This window comes from Haliotis rubra, unplaced genomic scaffold (genome assembly GCF_003918875.1).
Source record: "Haliotis rubra isolate DU_JTF1 unplaced genomic scaffold, ASM391887v1 Scf6, whole genome shotgun sequence".
Taxonomy (NCBI): Eukaryota; Metazoa; Mollusca; class Gastropoda; order Lepetellida; family Haliotidae; genus Haliotis; species Haliotis rubra.
Window position 1 is genome coordinate 5,255,671 of NW_025767301.1, and position 20,866 is coordinate 5,276,536.

At 40.0% G+C, this 20,866-nt stretch overlaps 1 protein-coding gene across 2 annotated transcripts; it reads right to left on the minus strand.

Annotated features, from left to right (window-relative positions):
* Positions 1 to 1,157: 1,157 nt before the first annotated feature.
* Positions 1,158 to 17,664, minus strand: LOC124255297 (kanadaptin-like). 2 transcript variants are annotated; one of them, XM_046689176.1, is made up of 13 exons: positions 16,823 to 17,664; positions 15,224 to 15,401; positions 14,671 to 14,793; positions 14,448 to 14,511; positions 13,849 to 13,991; positions 12,908 to 13,068; positions 11,144 to 11,213; positions 6,946 to 7,135; positions 6,314 to 6,419; positions 4,777 to 5,131; positions 3,582 to 3,643; positions 1,862 to 1,955; positions 1,158 to 1,325 (listed from the first exon to the last, which is right to left on the minus strand). In XM_046689176.1, the coding sequence occupies exons 1-13, from the start codon at positions 17,546 to 17,548 to the stop codon at positions 1,276 to 1,278; spliced, it is 2,322 nt and encodes a 773-aa protein (XP_046545132.1). In that variant the 5' UTR covers positions 17,549 to 17,664; the 3' UTR covers positions 1,158 to 1,275. The 2 variants fall into 2 exon arrangements, with proteins under 2 accessions (XP_046545132.1, XP_046545133.1); XM_046689177.1 differs by having other exon boundaries at positions 6,314 to 6,404; positions 16,823 to 17,663.
* Positions 17,665 to 20,866: the final 3,202 nt, after the last annotated feature.

Here is a 20,866-nt window from a genome sequence, read left to right on the forward strand (position 1 = left end):
GGGGAGGGGGTGGCAGTGCCATGTGCTCAATAAAGGTTTAAGTCCCGTGACTGGCCTGGCCACTCCAGGCAGACAAAGGTTTCCTGCTCTGAGCAAGTATCGACAATCCTGGTACACTGAGGTCATGTGTGATTGTCTGATGTTTTGTGCGATTTCACCAGCATACAGTGACCCATGCATCCAGAATGTCGACCACGTAGGGTGTGGGACATACAGATCGGTTTATTACAGTTCTTCTGATCCCACCGGAAATCATGATGGAGCCACCTTTGGGAATCAAGAAATCTTTTTCCTTTGTCACACTCAACCATAACAGTCTGTGAAATCTAAACAGTATCTGTATTCATCAGTGAACGGTACTGGAGCCTAGTCCTGGGCCCCGTTTCACAAAGCAATTGTAACGCTATGACTATCGTAAGTCAATGTGAAAGTATGGGAGTTACGATCACTTTCGTGCTATGATCGCTTGGTGAAATGGGGCCCTCGTCTGTTTTATTAATGTCTCGACCCATTCCAAACATGCCTGTCTGTGATGTCTGGTCAGTGAAATGCAACTCCAAGCCCTTCCTAATCAGAGATTCCATGCCCTGCTGATCACACTTCAGCAGACACCACATACATTTGCAATGTGACATGGAGTTAACCCAGTTTCCAGCATTTCTATTGATCTGCCAAATATTCAGTTGCTAAGTTTACCTGGACATTTGTTTACTGTTGTCATTCAAACCAGACATGAGGAAAGGTGTGATGGTAGGTAGTGGTTGTTGAAGGTAATATATCATGATAAAATCAGCTCGATCCACTTGGTTATTGAGGATGAAGAATCCAATGCCTTTTGGACAAATGTGTTACACTGATGAGGATTCGATACCTAGTTTGTGACTTGGCTCATGGAGTGAATGTTGTCTTAACCAGTGTCAGGAGCATTTGTTTCATATTGATCACTGGATTGTCTGGTCCAGATTCTATTATTTACAGACCCCCACCATAAAGCTGTAATATTGCTGAGTGCATCGTTAAACAACAAACCAACTAACAGCCCATCATATTGATGAGCAAAATAAAGACAACACTACACCAATGTACAGCAAACAGATCATGTAGATATAAAAATAGAAATAGAACTTCTACCAATATTGTTCACAAAAAACACTGCATTCTTCTGTCTGTAAAATTTATTCACATCTGTACAAAACTATACAATTACCAAGGAACAGTATAAACATCTATTAGCTGAGTTAAGCACCCATGAAGTGTTGAAGTGCGTGATGTCCATCAGTATCCATATTTGGCATTCAGATGAGTTTTGCCATCCCCACTCTGGCCTACAACACAATGTATAATGTATCAGTACATACTGTCACAAAGTGTAAGGCTCTCATCAATAGTCACGTACATACCACTGGTTGTGCAAGTTTAATGTGACCTTCAAGACATATGTGGAGCATTTTATGTTTGTAAACTTATTCATCAAGTCTAATAGAAGGGTGAGTGCCTAAACACAGTTACCCATGAAAACATTGTAAAATGTGCAGCGAAATCAACTGAAGATGTGAAGCTATCAAAACACACTGATTCTTAGAAGTCATCTTACAAGTGTCTTACAAATTCAGCATTCTTCATAGCAGGGTAATAACCTCAAACTCTATTGGTTGGTGTAATGAGATTTTCATATACTTAATGTGACATTAAGCACATTTGAAGGGGCAGAGAAGTATTGAAATCTTAATTTTCTTTCACCAACACTTATGGAAATCAAACACTAATATTTCAAACAAACTGAATCTGTCACACATATTAAACTGACAACATGAGATAATCAAGTTTTTATGTCTCTTTTACCAGTGACAAGAAACAATACCTTGGGGCGGCATCCATACAGCATAATCAGGATCTGTGTCATCATAACCACCTGTCTGCTTACTGCCACTAGTCTTTGGCTTCTTGCTCTTCACCTGAATAACAACCAGACTCGGGGTCAGACAAAATGGCCGACATTGTCAGCCATGTTAACGTGGTGGGGTAGCCTGATAGTTAAAGGCACAATGTCACACATTTTCAACCATATTTGGCCTATATTATACATATTGGGGCATATGCACTCACTTTAGCTTTCTATTGATACAATAAAAGACTTATTATCGCTTACAACTTGCCTGAAATTGATAATTGAAACTTCGAGGCGAAGAGCTTCCAAACTGAGAACACTTGCCAAATATGGAATGTAAACAATTGTTCTGTACATCGAAAACTGTCGCACGCGTGTGTTGTCAGTGTTTGCCAAACTGGTTGGAATCACAAGTAGTGGGTAGGATATTTGTAAAGAGTGATCCACGGGACATAAGTCTATGGGGTTCGCTTGAAATAATGTCCGGCCGGTAGAGGGTGCAAGAGTCTATTTACTGCAACTTTGCTTTAATTCATTCAAACTTTTTAATTCAACATTGTAATCTAAATACATAATTTTGGGGGGAATCAACTTCCCTGAGGGCTGACAATTGATAGAAATGCATCATTTATTTTTAGAGAGGTGGGGTGTGATATAGAGCCTTTAAAGTGTCTACTCGTTACGCTGAAGACCTGGGCTCGATTTTCCACATAGATACAATGTGTGAAGTCCATTTCTGGTGTCCCCCATCATGGAATATTGCTAAAAGTGGCATAAAACCATTCTTACTCACTCACTCATGTCAAAATGTGAGTACCTTTTAGAAAAACTTTCGCTAGGATCCACCATGCAAAGTGGTGAAAGTGGAAAATGTCACTGACTGAGTTTGTTTCACACTGCTTTGAACAAAAGTTCCCTTAAATCACTTGTGTCAACTGAGAGGAAACCTTGCAGTGACCACTTTGGTGAAAGCCATGAACACAGGTATTATTTTGACAAACCTAAAAACATAATCAGGGTGAACCAGGATTAGAACGTATGATCAAAGGTTTCCCAAGAGATGCCACACTACAAAATTCTACATATTGCCTTAGATTAATGGGCCACCTGTGCTCTTGTAAAAGTTAAGATGGACAGACGAGGATGGACAACAGCCCTTCACATACACAGACCTCACACAGGATAAGTTGAGCACCGACCTGACAACTGACCTGTATTAGCATGTATGAGTGCAGCCCAGTGGCACTTGCCATTGTGAGCGAAGGGGCTCCAGGTTGTCCGTGATCAAATGGAGTGCTACACCTACCATGTGAGAGTCTTATGAACAAGGCGTGTGCAGCTACGCACGGAATCAATTTCATCGTCATGCACTGCACTTGCACTAGCCTATATCTACTCTACCTTTCACAAACCAAATGGGTTTGCTCATTGCCATGCACTGCATACTTCCTCGTAAACACGTTCTCGCGCCAGTCCAACTTATCCTTGTTTGCCAGTAGTAACAAGATAACAATCCTTCACATATTTAGACCTCAACACTTAGTAACAAGAATGTCATGTCATTTACCACTTCTACAGCAAATGTTAGCTGTTGGGGTTAACATGACAAAAGTCTTAATGAGAGCTGCATTCCAACAAAATATGATGGCAGCTGACTCTGTGATGCTTGAATCATAGGGATAAAAGAACCCACCTTGACATCATCCAAAGAAGATCGTTTCTTGGCTTTTGTATCAACATTCTTTTGACTTAGTTCTGAAATATATGATTGAAAGATCAATAAAGAAAAAAAAAAACAAGCATTGTCACTAAGGTGACATAATCCCCCAACGCAAATTATCAAATCAAAATTATAAAGTAATGAAAGTTTAAGATGAAGTTAAATGTCAACAAAAACATGATGACTCAGTCAACCTGCTCTTGATATCTTGCTTGCAAGACTGACTTTTTAGTTGTTCAAACATGCAAACATATACTTTTGCTTAAAGAAGTCTCTGTGAACTGTTCTTAAAAATTAAGCTGAAGGTCACCAAAATCGACTGGGCCCTGCGCCTTCCCTAGATAAAGCTTGGTTTTACAATGTAAATATGAAGAAAATCCAGTGAACGGTTCTTGAGATAGCTTAACATGCAGGTAAAACGTTAAAGTCCCCTTGTGACCTTGAAATGAAGGTAAAGGTCACCAAACCTGAGTTGGACCTTTCTTATACTGTGATGAACATAGGTACCAAATATGAAAACAATCTAGAGAAAGGTTCTTAAGATATTCCAATTTGTACGTACGGACGGACGTAGCCTAATACTATATCCCTTGCTTCGTGCTAAACGTGCGGTGGGGGATAACAAGTATCATCAACCACCTTAATACAAATTTATATTAACTACAAATAACAATAAAAAAATAGCTGTTACAGATGCATACACTTATACAAAAACATACAGTGCTAACGGAAAATAATTTTTCATTAGCCCCCTCATGGAATCCACTGTCCGCGACACATTACCATACCGGTAATTAGGCTGATAAAACATACAATTATATCTACAAAAACAAATCTTTGAAATGATAAATTCTTTCCATGTAGCAAATCTAGGCTGTACAGAAGTTTATATAAAACTTGAAACTTTCTGTACAGATAATCATAATTCCTGTATTTTCATGAGAAACTGCACATTCTTTCCTTTGTTAGAAAGTGCAACATCAGTATGTAATGCTAATCAGAGTAGTTGTTTGGCAATGTTATTGTAAATAAATAAGTAAACAAAGGCATATCGTGTATCATGTGTGTATGACACATGTAAATTATCATTTAACTTGAACTGTGAGACACTTGCATGACACATTATTGACTCCTGTTACACCAATGACCTTCACCACATGACACTTACCCTCTGTACTGTCAGGAACTCCGGAGCCAGCAGGACTCGGAGAGGCCTTGCCATGTGCTTTGACACTGCTAGAACTCACACTCTCAGCTGATTGGCTGGGAGCTGAAGGGGGCGGAGGCATGGCAGGACCTTTAACAGTGCTTGATGACACGCTTTCCATTGAGACGGAAGGAGGCACCTTAGCGGGGGCTTTAACCTTGCCTGATGTACTGTCTGGCTCTTCAGACTGCAGTCTCTCACCACCCACCATGGAGGTGTTCCTATTACAGTCTGTAGATGTAACACTTTCTTCCTCCTCCTCTTCTTCTTCTTCCTCATCAGCTCCTTTTGATATTGTAGTTCTTGTTTGTGTTGGCTACAAATTGGTACAGGTAACCAATATGAAATGGATTTTGTACACATAAAAATAAACTCTGTTTATGCAGTAGTTCTTATGTAAAGATGATCAGTCACTCATGTACTGACTGACTGAGTTTGGTTTTACGCCGCAATATTCCAGCAACATCACGACAGGGGACACCAAAAATGGGCTTCACACATTGTACCCATGTGGGGATTCGAACCCGGGTCTTCGGCGTGACGAGTCAACGCTTTAACCACTAGGCTACCCCACCGCCCCAGTCACTCATGTAGGTACAGAAAGCCTGTTCATAGCTTTACCAGTTCTGTTCAGGATACTATGACCTAACATTTAAAAAATGAAAATATCATGGTATGACTAACATCTGTTAACGTTGTCCTATGAAAAGTCTGAAAGATAAACTGACCTTTACATTCAAATGTAATAATTATTGTTAATTGACAGGAACATAGTTTTAACGGAGCATTCTGAAGATGCAATGCAGAAGTTTGGAGTATCTTCACATTCTTCTAGACAGAGAATGTGAAATAGATATTTGGATAGTCTGTATATTTCCTGGGAATATAAAAAAAAATACTCCCCTGATGTGAAAATTTCAGTGAAATGGTTACTATTGCCTTTAACATTTTACAAGAATAGTTCGTTTTGGATATGGCAAATGTCTTAATACTTCTGCTATAAGCTCTAACATAAGTCACTGAAAAAATAGCTATATGGGAAGGTATTTTTGGACTTGACAACAAAGGCCTAAAGTATACATATGACATCATCTTTTGTCATAAGTATACTTTAAACTGTTGTTGTACCAACAGTTAAGTGTTCAGTGAAATCCTCTTCGTCAAAAGGATTCTACTGGGAACCATACTGAAGTGTTAACATTGTTTCCCTTCATGTGAACGACCTTCACATGATACAGAATCCTTCCAATGGGCCAATGGGGTAGCCTAGTGGTTAAAGTGTTGGGTTGTCGCGCTAAAGACCCGGGTTCGATTCCCCACAAGGGTACAATGTGTGAAGCTCATTTCTGGCGTCCCCTGCCGTGATAATGCTGGAATATTGCTAAAAGCGGCAAAAATCTGAACTCACTCACTCGGACCAGGTTACATATTTATGCAACTACTATCAAGGTGAGAGCATCGTTATGAAATCTCCATCAGTGACGCTGGGCATACACACCACTGGTAAGTGTTTCCTGGGTCCCACATGGATCTTCCCGACTGAAGGAATGGCAGCTTTCACCACAGGCTTCGGTGGAGGGGGGACAAATCTGGAACCACAGAAACTACACATCAACAGAATTACCAAATATATTTGAGAGTAGCTGAGACCAAGGATATCTCATCCCATCTGCCTACAACTAACTGATAAAACAACAGAGCACCCCAGCCATCATTACTAATTAATCTTATCAGCTATGTATGTTTCTTCTGCCTCATGAACAGTTGGCTTCCTGCAGTTGTTACTGTTTTGATTACCAAATGATCCCAATACATCTGTGCTGTAGTACTTCACTCTTGCTTGACAACGGTGTAAGAATCTATACGAAACATTGCATCATGATATAATAAGGAGGTGACATGCATAAAATATCCTACCTTTCTTATTACATCATAGAATACACCAGAGAAATTATCAACATCAGCAGTGAATGGTATGAACAGCATCAATACCATCAGAATACAATTGCACACATTTAGCAGTTTGTGCAATTAAACAAGACTATATAATACAGCTAATTACATACATTGGTGAACGTGAGCAGGAAGGGGGTCATTGGGAAATAACAAACACAGATTAGCAGTACTTACTTCTTGAGTTCTGGGAGTGAAGCAGGTTTAGCTAGATTGACAAGTCTACGTAGTTTCTGTTCTTCCTGCTTCAACTCAATCAGCTGACGTTTGAGCTTCATCTTTGTCTTAGTATCCATGACACCAGACTTGATTGCACTCATGTAGGCATCCAGAGCATCAACTTCCTCATTATCGAAGGCAGCAGCATCTGAGATACGAAATGTTTTAAAGTATATTTCATCATTACAAGCAGGATAGATAAATGAGTGAGTGAGTTTTAGTTTTACGCCGCACTCAGCAATATTCCAGTTATATGGTGGCGGTCTGTAAATAATCGAGTCTGGACCAGACAATCCAGTGATCAACAGCATGAGCATCGATCTGCGCAATTGGGAACCGATGACATGTGTCAACCAGGTCAGCGAGTCTGACCACCCGATCCCGTTAGTCGCCTTTCACGACAAGCATGGGTTACTGAAGGCACATTCTAACCCGGACCTTCACGGGTCGGATAGATAAGTGGTTTCATACACTCTCAATTAAAAGTAAGTGAGTGAGTTTCTCAATTAAAAGTAAAAGCTGAAGCCCATGACTCTACCAGTGAATGTTTTCAGCCAAAACACAACATTTCTTACAGACTAACAGCTATGGGTTCTGAGTCTTTCCGAAAAGTGTTTTAGTAAGCTCAAAGGCTTGGTATAGCATGGCATAGGGCCTAAAAAATTAATGTTGTGGTTCCGATTACCCGACCAACCCTTGAATTCTGGTGCCGACCCTACTTTTTTTAAAGCAGTATGAATAAAATAACTGTTAAAATACAATTCTTTTTTCTGTCCGCACTGTCGGACATCGGTCATTCTGATAGAGAAAGTCGAAATGGTGGCTGCAAGCTTGTTTAAATAAACAATTACACATTGATAAATGTGTTATTAGTTTGTACGTTACTTCTAAAAAAACCCATAATTTTTAAATTCCTACCTACCTACCCTAAATTTAAAAGAGCTGTAATCGGAGCCACAACATTTTTTATATTTGGCCTAGTGTGAAATATGATGTTGCTGGGAAATCAGTCTTTTCATTTTCTGTAATCTTGAAGTAGCAATAAAATATGTTAATGTGAAGTTCTATACCAGGTGATATGAAGTACGTCTTTAGCCTTGGCTTGATACAGCATGTCCTGATATCACAGGTACACACTGACAAGTGAGTATGTGACATAGTTAGAAGATAAAGCTACTCTGTTTTCAATTTTGCGGTCCTTTATGATGATTTGTTATAAGAACGCTAAATGTAATTTAAAAAACTGAACGCGTTAGGTTTTAAATTACATTTAGCGGTCTTAAATCATCGATAAAGGACTGAAAACAGAGTAGCTTTATCTTCATTCTAGCACAACTGATAAACGTTTTAAAAATGAACTGTTTGGCGCACAAGGCTCAAAGGGGCCTTTTTCCTGGAAATTGCTTGGAATCGTCCCGTTGATGGACAGGTTGTGTAATGAACAAAATAAGACATTTTTCAACAACATAATTGCTTTATTTAAGGAACCAGTATGCTTGTATTTGTAACAAGTAACATATACTAGGCACATAAAGAAACTGTGCATACAAAAAGATAAAACCTAAATTTATCAAACCTGTGCAGACACATAAGGATTTGAACTCAGAGATTAGTGACATGTATCCAACATGCATGCATGTGCCACGTCCCGTGACATCAGTGGGTTCGTCCTTGAGACGTGCAATACGTTCTTGCGCGTGCATTCCGGGAAAGAGAAACAGAGCAAATGAATGCCACACAATACTGTCACTTTGGAAAGATCAACCCTGCCCTTGCGATCGTTCAAAAAATTAAACGGCTATTGAAACACATAGCATGCCAAGGCTCACGCCTGCACAACGTCATGAGGCCATTGTGATGGTCCGTGGGGGAATGTCTCAACTACAAGTGGCTGCACATTTCCACTGCCACCGGAACACCATTTCTGCACTGGTGAGACGCTACCAGAACACAAATGACGTCATCGATCGGCCACGTTCTGGACGTCCACGTGTAACAACGCCAAGACAGGACAGATGGATAAGGGTGACCCATCTTTGCCACAGGTTTCAGACTGCAGTGATGACTGCCCGAACCATCCCAGGACTTTGCCGTATCCATCCCAACACAGTTCGACAGCGTTTACGTCATCACGGGATCAGACCATGACGTCTCACCATATGGCCTATCGTGACACAACGTCATCGACAAGCTCGCCGAATCTGGTGCCAAAATCATGTCCGCAGACCCTTGTTTTGGTGGAGAAATGTTATTTTTACAGATGAGTCCAGGTTTAACATTTCCCATAGTGATGGACGTCAACGTGCCTATAGACGCGTGGGAGAACGTTATGCACAGGCCTGTGTCTTGGAGAGGAATCGCTTTGGTGGTGGTTCCGTGATGATTTAGGGTGGAATAACGGCACGCCAAAGCACTCCTTTGGTGATTGTTCAGGGCAACTTAACTGGTGTGGGCTACAGGGATCAGATTCTTCAACCTGTGGCAATTCCTTTTCTGCAACGTTATGGCCCTGGGTTAACATTCCAACAGGACAATGCCCGCCCTCATACAGCAAGGGTTGCTATGGATTTCTTGCAACATCACAACGTTGACTTACTGCCTTGGCCTGCAAATTCACCGGATCTCTCCCCGATAGAGCATGTTTGGGATGAGATGGATCGACGTCTACACCGTCTTCATCATCCGCCAGATAACGTCCTTGACCTTGCAACAGAACTTGAGAGAATCTGGCGTGACATCCCACAAGCCTTCCTTGCACGTTTGATAGGCTCTATGTGTCGTTGATGCACTGCTGTTCTCAATGCCGATGGTGGACATACCCGTTATTGAGCTTGTGACATGGTCGTGTGACCCCTGTCCCGCTTGTGGACTCGTGACGTCATTGTGATTGACTTTTCAATTGAAATTCTCCCGACTTTTTATGGTCTCATGATCCCTCCATTAAAGTTTATATGTACCAATGACATTGTTATCGTACTTATCAACTGGGATAATATTTTGACAATGCACAGCTTCTTCATGTGGCTAGTATACATAAATAAAAAAAATACAGTTTATACTGTGAGCAAGTACAATAATTTGAGTTTTCTCAAGCGAATTATTGATCTCCCCTACTGTATGACAATCGACTCGCCCAAATTCAAGCCATGAACTCGCTAAGTTTAGTCGCCGCTAACTTTATTCACGGAAATAATTGTTGGTAACCACCCTACTATTCCCAATTTGGAAAAGACCTGACATGCCACGATTTATGTGGGATACATGGACAGTGGAAGTGGAAGGACTGGGCATTATGGCCGAGACAGAAGCGGTCAGGTTAGGACGTGTGGGCCGACGTCAACACGCGTAGATCTGGACCCGGTTTGAAGATACTACTGCCGCTTTTGCGCTGCTGACGGACTTTCCAGCTTCGTAGTTTCTTCACTAAGATTAGGGTCAAGAAATTCTTCTTCAAACCATTCGCTTTTTACTTAAAAAACAACAAAGATGCTGCCGAGATAGAAATTGCCGATGTCCGACATATTTGTTTACAAACAATAGGGTCAACGAGTTCGTTGTATTCATACGCAGTGAATCGGTCACTTTAATTGGCGGTCTTTAAACTGCCATTTAAGTACGGTTTTGATGAGCTCTCAGCCAATCAGAATCGAGTATCACACAATGTCGTGCTAGAATGTGGGTTAACACCACCAGAAACAGTATATACAGTGTCAGCCCAGTGTGGGAGGTAAACGCAAGTCTGACTTATAAAGAATCTTTATTAGGGCAAATGTTGGCTTTGAACCTATTCTCATTGCAGACTGGTATTCCTAAAAGACACAACTCTGAACAGAAAATTGTTTCACCTTACAGTCCTGGGCAGTCAATGTCTCTGTAGTGAGTGAGTTTAGTTTTACGCCGATTTCAGCAATATTCCAGCAATATCACGGCAGGGGACACCAGAAATGGGCTTCACACATTGTACCCATGTGGGGAATTGAACCTGGGTCTTCAGCATGATGAGCTAACACTTTAACAATGTCTCTGTAGGTACATACCGTTAACATACACCCTGCCACTGGTGGTAACACTGAAATCTGTCTAGCCCTAAACCTTTTCCTCCTGTACAATACCACAAAAAGTAAATTTGACTCTAAATATTGTATATAAAATTTACCTGCTTTAGCCTTCTCAAGCTTGGCTTCAATTTCTTCAATTTCCTTGGATACATTAGTATGTTTTGTCATCTGAAAAAAATACACACAGCTCTATATACATGTCTGACAGAATCATTTCATCTATCACGGTCACAACAAATTAAGAATGTGTATGTGTACGACATCCCTGCATGTTATATCACTTTACACCCATGCTTAGCTTTTGTGATGCATTTATGAAATTATATCTCATGAAAAAAACCCATATAAATATTGTAATTCTGTAAAGTCAGAAGGTGTAGTATATTTCTACCAGAAGGTGTAGTATATTTCTACCAGAAGGTGTAGTATATTTCTACCAGGTGTAGTATATTTCTACCAGAAGGTGTAGTGTATTTCTACCAGAAGGTGTAGTATATTTCTACCAGAGGGTGTAGTGTATTTCTACCAGAAGTTGTAGTATATTTCTTCCAGGTGTAGTATATTTCTACCAGAAGGTGTAGTATATTTCTACCAGAAGGTGTAGTATCAGAAGGTGTAGTATATTTCTACCAGAAGGTGTAGTATATTTCTACCAGGTGTAGTATATTTCTTCCAGAAGGTGTAGTATATTTCTACCAGAAGGCGCAGTATATTTCTACCAGAAGGTATAGCATATTTCTACCAGAAGATGCAGTATATTTCTACCAGAAGGTGTAGTATATTTCTACCAGAAGGTGCAGTATATTTCTACCAGAAGGTGGAGTATATTTCTACCAGAAGGTGCAGTATATTTCTACCAGAAGGTGTAGTATATTTCTACCAGAAAGTGTAGTATATTTCTACCAGAAGGTGTAGTATATTTCTACCAGAAGGTGTGGTATATTTCTACCAGGTGTAGTATATTTCTACCAGAAGGTGCAGTATATTTCTACCAGAAATGTGTAGTATATTTCCACTACCAGGTGTAGTATATTTCTACCAGAAGGTGTAGTATATTTCACCAGAAGGTGTAGTATACTTCTACCAGGTGTAGTATATTTCTACCAGAAGGTGTAGTATATTTAGGTGTAGTATATTTCTACCAGGTGTAGTATATTTCTACCAGAAGGTGTAGTATATTTCTACCAGGTGTAGTATATTTCTACCAGAAGGTGTAGTATATTTCTACCAGAAGGTGTAGTATATTCTACCAGAAGGTGTAGTATACTTCTACCAGGTGTAGTATACTTCTACCAGAAGGTGTAGTATATTTCTACCAGAAGGTGTAGTATATTTCTACCAGGTGTAGTATATTTCTACCAGAAGGTGTAGTATATTTCTACCAGAAGGTGTAGTATACTTCTACCAGGTGTAGTATACTTCTACCAGAAGGTGTAGTATATTTCTACCAGAAGGTGTAGTATATTTCTACCAGGTGTAGTATATTTCTACCAGAAGGTGTAGTATATTTCTACCAGGTGTAGTATATTTCTACCAGAAGGTGTAGTATATTCTACCAGAAGGTGTAGTATATTCTACCAGAAGGTGCAGTATATTTCTACCAGAAGGTGTAGTATATTTCTACCAGAAGGTGTAGTATATTTCTACCAGGTGTAGTATATTTCTACCAGAAGGTGTAGTATATTTCTACCAGAAGGTGTAGTATATTTTACCGAGGGTAATAGAACCTTTGAAGCCACCTGGTATTTTGAGGAAAACTCTCTAGATTAAAAAAGCTGGCCAGTCCTCATGTACATAAATCATGGTATTTATTTCTGATGGTACTTGAGATGAATACAACTGGGTTCTGTGTGTCAACTCACCAGGGAGTCATATGTCTCTGCCTTGTCTTCTATCTTCCCTGCTTTCTTCATTCTCTGGACACGTTTCTTCTCTATTGTACCAGTCCGATCTAAGAAAGTATCTTCATCACTGTCATAGAAATCATTGTCTTCCCAGTTCTTTTCTTTCCTCTTGTGACTTTCTGAAATAAATATGGTTTATCTTTCATGACTTTCATCACATGAACACAGCACCTCACAATGTAGCAACAGAACAAGGGCTTTGGTCAAGATCTTATGTCAAAATGTCAAGGAAGTTAGAAGCTAACAATAATGGTGCTGTCTTTTCGACACAAGCAACCTTGTATGTCCAGAAACATCAATATACAACTGATATTGGTGCAAATTGTTACCAGTTTGAGATGTCTGCTGAAAGTATAAATCTATTGTTCTGCAGATCTTTTTTTCAGAGTTTTTAGTTTTTAATTAAAAATGTGATGTAAACAATGTTGTTCTGGGTTGTGAGGCTCCACGCAAATAGTGATAAGCAAATTGACATTCCTGCACTCAAACCAGAAATGCTGAAACTTGTCTTCAGAACAAATACAGACATGGAGTTGTGTAATATTGAAGAGATGTTTGTTTCAGGTGTCCAACAGTCTAACAAGTGAGAATGTTGTTTAAGGTAGTTAACAATATTTTTGTCAGATTTAATGACAAGCATTGGGTACTTGGGACTGACAAATAGAAAACAGGGGAAGACATAAAAATTGTATCTTAAATAGCCCCAAACATCAAAAACTGAAATGTACAATTGCAGAACTAAAAACTCTGAAAAATGATCTGCAAATTCATCAAATTTGGACATAATGGGGAAGAAATTACAGGGAAAGGAAATCCCTACCTAGCAACACCTAGTTACCATTTCTGCTACAGTGTCTATTCATCCCTACACAGTATTCACAGTAAAAAGAAACATATACCATGTTTGGACTTCCGAAGCTCCCCATACTTGTCCAGCAAGCGGCATGCCTCCAGGGCACAGGCAACAACAGCATCCTTCCTCTTCCCCGACACCACCACCTCTGCAACAACCGGCTCCCCAGTCGGGGTATCTACAGGCAACCTGCACACACACACATACTGATCAGAGCAGCAGGATGCAGAGACAACAGGATCAAGGCACTGGTGCTCACCTGATACATTCAAAGTCAGCTGAATGTTTAATGCAGCTAAATCTTTCACCATTAGCAAGGAATGTGAGGAGCTTATTTGAGTGTGTATTTGTGATGTGGCCTGTTTTAAAGGGGAGGTGAAATGATCTAAATCTGATATTCCTTAAATCATAAAACATATTTTATGTTAACAAACATTCATGAAAAGTTTCCATTTGTAACAAAAACAGTAAATCTAAATGCCATAATTTAATCCTAAAGTACCCTACAAAAACAGCTATAAGATGAAGCTTAAATTTTTTTTCCAAATTAAAGTATTCTGCTATTGGGGAAATTTTGTGAATAAATACAGCAACGAAGTGGCATTCCCTTATTTCATCCCACCAGTACGTTTCCCTTGTACCTACTCAACCATACACTTGTGTTTCCCTTGTCCACACTCTACAAACTGGTATTCCGGTAAATCATAGCCTGAAAAATAACAAAGATTATTGAATGATTTATATGGTGAGAATAACAACAATTCGGCATTACAATGGCAGCTGTCAACTCAACTCATTTAACTCATACCTATGAAAAAATACTTTTACAACAAATGGTTCAACTGAAAACTTCACAAAAGTATCCCACCTTCTCGCTCAAAATAGCCTTTAAGAGCTTTCTTGGGATCATCAATATAGAGATGTTCATTTTCTGGGATCAGTGACGATGGCATGAATGGACTGTCTTCATTAGCTTCTTCAGCATCTTCATCTACAACAAGGAAATATAATTAATCATAATTAATTCACCTTAATTCTCTTAAATTCCATCATGTCTAAAGGGCATGCCTAAACGCCTTTGTAAGTGCCCTGTGTAACACATGAAAAACATTTCTGTCCCTGAAATTCTCTTTTCCTTCTAAACTACTTTTAAATGGGTGAAGTCAGAGTGCATGGCAAGTTATATATGTGGGGTCTCTCACTGTTATATTAAGCCTAATGAATCCACACATCCTGAAGGGCATAGCAAATGGGCATAACCTCTTCTAATCCCTACAGCCTTGAAGTTGAGATTCAGCTCCCTTTGGAGTGAAAGATGGCAAGTGCAGTTCAAAATCTAAACACCAGCCAGAGTACAGGATGCTTTATTTTGTGAGATAAATATATTTAGTTGCTCCAAATGTTCATGTTATGCATCCTACCTATTCCCCATGTGCATCCCTTGTCTTCCAGCCTCTGTTTCTCCTTCTGCATTCTAGTTTCTTCCTCTATTAGTTCTGCCTGGTGAAGGACCTCTGCTTCCTTCTTTTGTCGTTCTCTCTGTTCCTTTATCTCAGTAACACTCAAATCAGATTCCTCCTCCTTATCATCATCAGGGCCCTATGAAAAGAAGCATCAGAATGAAGATGATCAAACCAAGTGGTGCATATTTGACAAATTGACTTGAGAACAATTTCAAGAAGTGGTTGTTTTCAAAAACAACTACAGGTACATACAGAGCACCAGTGAGCACAATCTCTGACACAAGTTACATGTTACTAAAACAAACAATTTTTGGTGAGACTATTGGGAATATAGCAACTAATAAATTGTCCCAGTAAGCTAACAGACTTAGTTTTGCACATACATTTGAACATAGTTGATAGCAACATCGGGACCGTTTTGCACCAGGCCAATTTGGGGCCATTTTAGTCAAGCAAAATTGGGGCCGTTTTGTCATGGGGCCGTTTAAGCCTGATCCCCATTTGACGATTATTTACCTAATCCCGCCTAAATTGTTACGGAACTGAAAGGAAACAACTGAAATCATGACAAGTGAAACTGCTTTGAGTGGCAGTAGCATGACAGTTTCCTTCAGCAAAATATTCAATGTCATGTTATTTCATCTATATTTTGTATGAAGGATAAATGCAACTGAACACTTGAAAGTAGTAATATGTTATAAGAATACCCGGAAACATGCATGCTTTGACAGTTGCTTCCCTTGTTTCAAAATGCAGATGCTGTTACAACCCCCTAAGACCTACACAGATCCTACCCATTGTTGTTATTACAAACTTCATTGGTTTGTCTACAGCAGATACATTATCAAATAAATATCCTGTTGTTTCCCATCTGGCCACAAAACAAATTTTACACATTACATTATGAAGTATTGTGATGTGTATGTACACTTAGTGGTAATGAATAGTAAAGGTAGGTTGTAGTAACAATATTCAGACTTATGACTGAAAGTCAAAGGAATCCTTGTTAAACCTAGTATTAAGGTGAGGTGAAATTGGGTTTAACGTCGTGCTTGAGAATATTTCGCTCATATGATGACGTGCATGCATGTGTATGTGTATGTGCGGCTGCTTGTACTAGCCCAGACTTAATCTGGTTTTTATAGTGCTAGCCCACTTAGATACCATGCCGCAGTGAAGCATGAATACCCCACTCAGACACATTATACTGACTCCGAGCCGACCAGTCCTTGTTGTACCCATTAATGCCGAGCGCCAGGCAGGGACGAACAAGTACCATATTTTAACGTCTTTTGGTATGATGCGGTCGGGGATCGAACCCACGACCTTCCGCTCTCCGGGCAGATGCTCTAACCACTACACCACGGAGGCGGTTACCTAGTATTAAAAGGTGAAGATCCAGTAGGTTGCAGTCAGAAGTAATCCAGGTTATATGACGTTATATTTTTCTGCATTAAAAAATGCATTTATTAACAAATGGTCAACAATCAATATTCATGTTAAATACTTGGGAACCTTGCTGCTCAAGAATCTGCACTCTATGACAGAAATACATACCTGGAGAATGTGTAGCCTAGAACTTCCTCCAAACTTCACAACATGGCCAACTCGAACTCTGTTGTATACTTTTGGCTTAACCTTAACTTTGTTGATCCAAGTTCCATGTGTGCTATCTAAATCATACAAATACCACCCTTTCGCTCGTTTTTCACTGTCACTTGCTGAAAATTGTACAACAGCATGGTAACGAGATAAGGAAGGATGTTCCATTGTCACATCACAGCTGGGCAGTCGACCAAAAACATAGAATGGCTGTTTGGTTAGATCAACGTTATCAATAATAGAACCATTTTTGAGCACTTCAAACTGGTATGATTCGTCGCATAGTCCGCTCCATGAAGGTTCTTTGTACGGAATAGTGACTTGTGCATTTCTTAATTGTTCTGCAGGAGAAAAGCCTGAAGCATTTGATTTCGTGTCAGTCTTCTGTTTACTGTTAGTGTCTTGTCCGGATGAGTTTACTGTTGCATTATTTTCTTTCGCCTCTGTGTCTTCTTCTGAAGAATTTGATTTTGTTTTAAGTTTTACCTCTGACGAAAGAGGGCTTGTTGTTGGCACTGGCATGCTACCTGGCACTTTGAAATCCAGGCAATCCATTGTGACCGTGTTCTCGTCAATTGTTTTACCAGAATCAACCGACGTTACTGTGTTGTCTGTGTCTGTTGGTGTGTGCGTTGTGGTTGATTCCCCCGAAACGGGAGGGGAACGTTCGTTGTCTTCCATGCTTTTCTCTTATGCCTCAAACATCAATAACAACATAACGATTTTGATATTCGATTGATTGCAGACTTTATATGTCAAAAGTCGGAGAAAACCACAACGATTTTGTTAAAAACATATATATTTTATTTCACTGTCGTATGAGCGTTAGCATATATCGAAATGCAAGAAATTCATTGCTACAAGCGACAGAACGCCAGACGATAAACTGGTCATTTTCATCTGTTGCGCACAACTCGTTTTTCGCTTTGCTGGCCCAATATACAGACTAACAACTAGTCTCTGAAATGAACATATTTTTACAGAACAAACAGTTCATAGTAAAAATGAGAAAATATAATGAACAGGAGCCCTGAGACTTTCTTCATTTTCAGAAACTGAAAATCAAGACTTGCCATATATTCTAGACTTGCATGGGCTTTCTTGGATATATTTGTTTTGAACAGTGTCTGTATAACCAGGGACACTTTATAACGTAGTAGATGAACCCCTGTATGACAGACTAACTTGCGCTACTCACTATGTGGAGTCGGGGACAGCGAGGCCATCTGTAACTACCGTAGGTTTTTGTTAGCCTGCATGGTGACACTGCTTGTCAGCCCGCTTGCTGACCTGGCGGTTTCATTGCATAATAATAAGCGCTACAACGTTTAAGATTATTTCTTTACACTGTGTAGATGAATTGTGTAACTTTTAACTTAAAATGATTGTCTGGCCAACAGAATAATAAGTGCCAAGACGTTGTGTGGCACAAATCAAAACTAAAAGTGATAAGTGATGCTTTGGCAACGGTGACATTGCTGGTACATGCATTTCGAATCCTGGATGGGAGTCAATCACAAAAGAACGATAATTTGTGCTTTACTGAGAAAGTGTAGTCCCAAATACAACACTTGTTACACGTGACTGCGTTCTTAAAGGCATCCGGCATTGTGTATCCATGTTTGTTATTCCCGCCCAAGAGAAGTGTCCATTTTAGTGTCCCTGATATGCCTCGACGGCGGCAATCACATCATCGTTGCAGGTGTTCCATGCAGGTCTTATATGTGTTTAGGGAAAGAATAATTCATGCGCGTAGCGAACCAAATTGTTCGCGTAAGCCCGATATATAGGTTGCAAAGTTTTATATTTAGATAGTATTAAGGGCTTGCCCAACCTTTTTTTTAGCAACAATCATGTGTAAGCCCGGGCTTTTTTTACAATGGTAGCTACTCCCCCTGTAATTCAAAGCCACAATCTTCACCTTTAGCCATTGTCACCGGTGAAGTGTGCATTGGCCTGAAGTAGTAGCTCACCTAAACGGAGTGTTCCTCATGCATCTGACGTAGTTTCGTGGCATTGACGCCACGGTTATTCCCTTAAAGCCAAGGAGAACCAAAGTTCTCTGGCGCCACCAGTTTGTTTTTTTTACTTATTTCTTATGTATATTGGCATACGGTTATCATAATACGTTTTAGTTAGTATTCGACCTATGTCTGGTGAACACATCCATGGAAGTATTTTGTCGGGTCGGCTTCTGATCAACATTCTGCGCACCCTTCTAGCTGATGTGGATGGCGTCAGTTAAAAAAGACTTCAGCTCCCAAAAGTGTCAGTGAAATGCTGAATAGTAACAGTCTAGGTGGGTAACTAAAATTTTCATTCAGTAGGTGTGTATTTATATGTTACCACTACCCCATTTAAATTCCGCAGCCAATTTCGCAATAGACGAATAAAAAGGGAAGTGCTCCCGAGGAGAATTTTTTATGTTATCTTTTATTTCCTTCTTGGCGCGATCTCAAAAACTCGCTCGCAATCTCAATCTCTCAGTTTTTCTCACCCGATAGGTTCTCTACTTGACTTCTCAATAAACGGAAGTTATCACATGGTACATTTTCAAAGTGATGATATTCTATATACACGTGTAGAAACCTCCAATTACAAAGTAATATATACATATGAATGAGGACACTAACCTTTCCACTCTGACTTGTGCTTAGAAAATAGAAACACTGGCATATCAGTCAATTCAGCTTATGTATAACAGTGAAGTAGTGACGTATTAATTGACATTTTTGTTCAGGAATTTTTTTAGATTGTCAGTAATGTCATTGAGATTCTTGAGAGGCATTTAGAAGTTGGTGAATATATGAGACGAGTATATGGATGGCAACTTCTTGTTTATTGTACAACAACGTTTCTGGGTTACTTCTTGCCCCTTCTTCAGGTGAAGATGAAATGCACCTTTAAACACCTTTACATGACACCGAGGTCAGTGCCCAGAGTCACTCGCTCATATTGAGTCAAGTGTCAAGATGACACCGAGACCATAGCCCGGTGAGTCACTATCTCCCACTGAGTGTAGTGTCAACATAAAATTCGGAATTGGTCTGGGCTGGATGGATACACTTTGGCCTCGTCAAGAATATACTCAGGTGTATAAACTGGGCTAGCCTATAGTTTACCCCGGGGTATAATCTGGTGTGTGTTATTCTGGGCTGCTACACCGGGTTCGATTCCCCATATGGGCACAATGTGGGTGGGAAGCCATTCTCCCGTGGTGATATGGTTGGAATATTACGGAAATGTGTATCAAACTTGACTTACTCTCCACTAAACATTCGGCTTCGGATGTGAAGAACCAGTTAGTGACATTACTGACAATCAACAACATCCAGACAGATGAATTCACTATTAGCCCTACTTCCCGCGGGAGTTGAATGACTGTAAAGATCCAGGTTTCCAACCTAGAAGGAGGGCTTTTATAGTCAGAAAGCTTCAATCAGCCATGGTTCAGACAACCAGAGCATCCGATCCCAGTCGGCTCTTTGACAAAACCTAAGCATTCTTAAGAAGGAACATACGACTTTCCTCACATAGAAAGTCTTGACCTAAACAGAAAATGGTTATTTTTTTAATCATAATTCCCTTACGAATGGATGCTCGTTTTTCAATGACATGGCGGGTCTTAGTTTCGTAAGAGTCCTTCTCTTGGTTGTCCAAAAGGTAATCTACAACTGCTATCAGGTCATCGAGTTAACATGAGATCCGGTAGGAGCTTTTTCCATGCTTGTGGCCTGCTGAATGTGAAGCTGTCAGCAGTTCACAATAAGGTTTGTGCTGGAGATCAATGCCAAACTCGTCATCACGACAGTGATGGTAATGATAAAGTACTGCTGAGGCTTGTCCTTCGGTATATGGTCTCTGGTTATAGCCATGGCAAAGACCTATATTTGCACTGGTGCATTGTCCTGACGGAAGATATCACTTTTGGCAGATTCCCACGTCTCTGTCTTAATTTCATCAGCAATTGCAACATATATCCAGCTGAGGTGATATTGC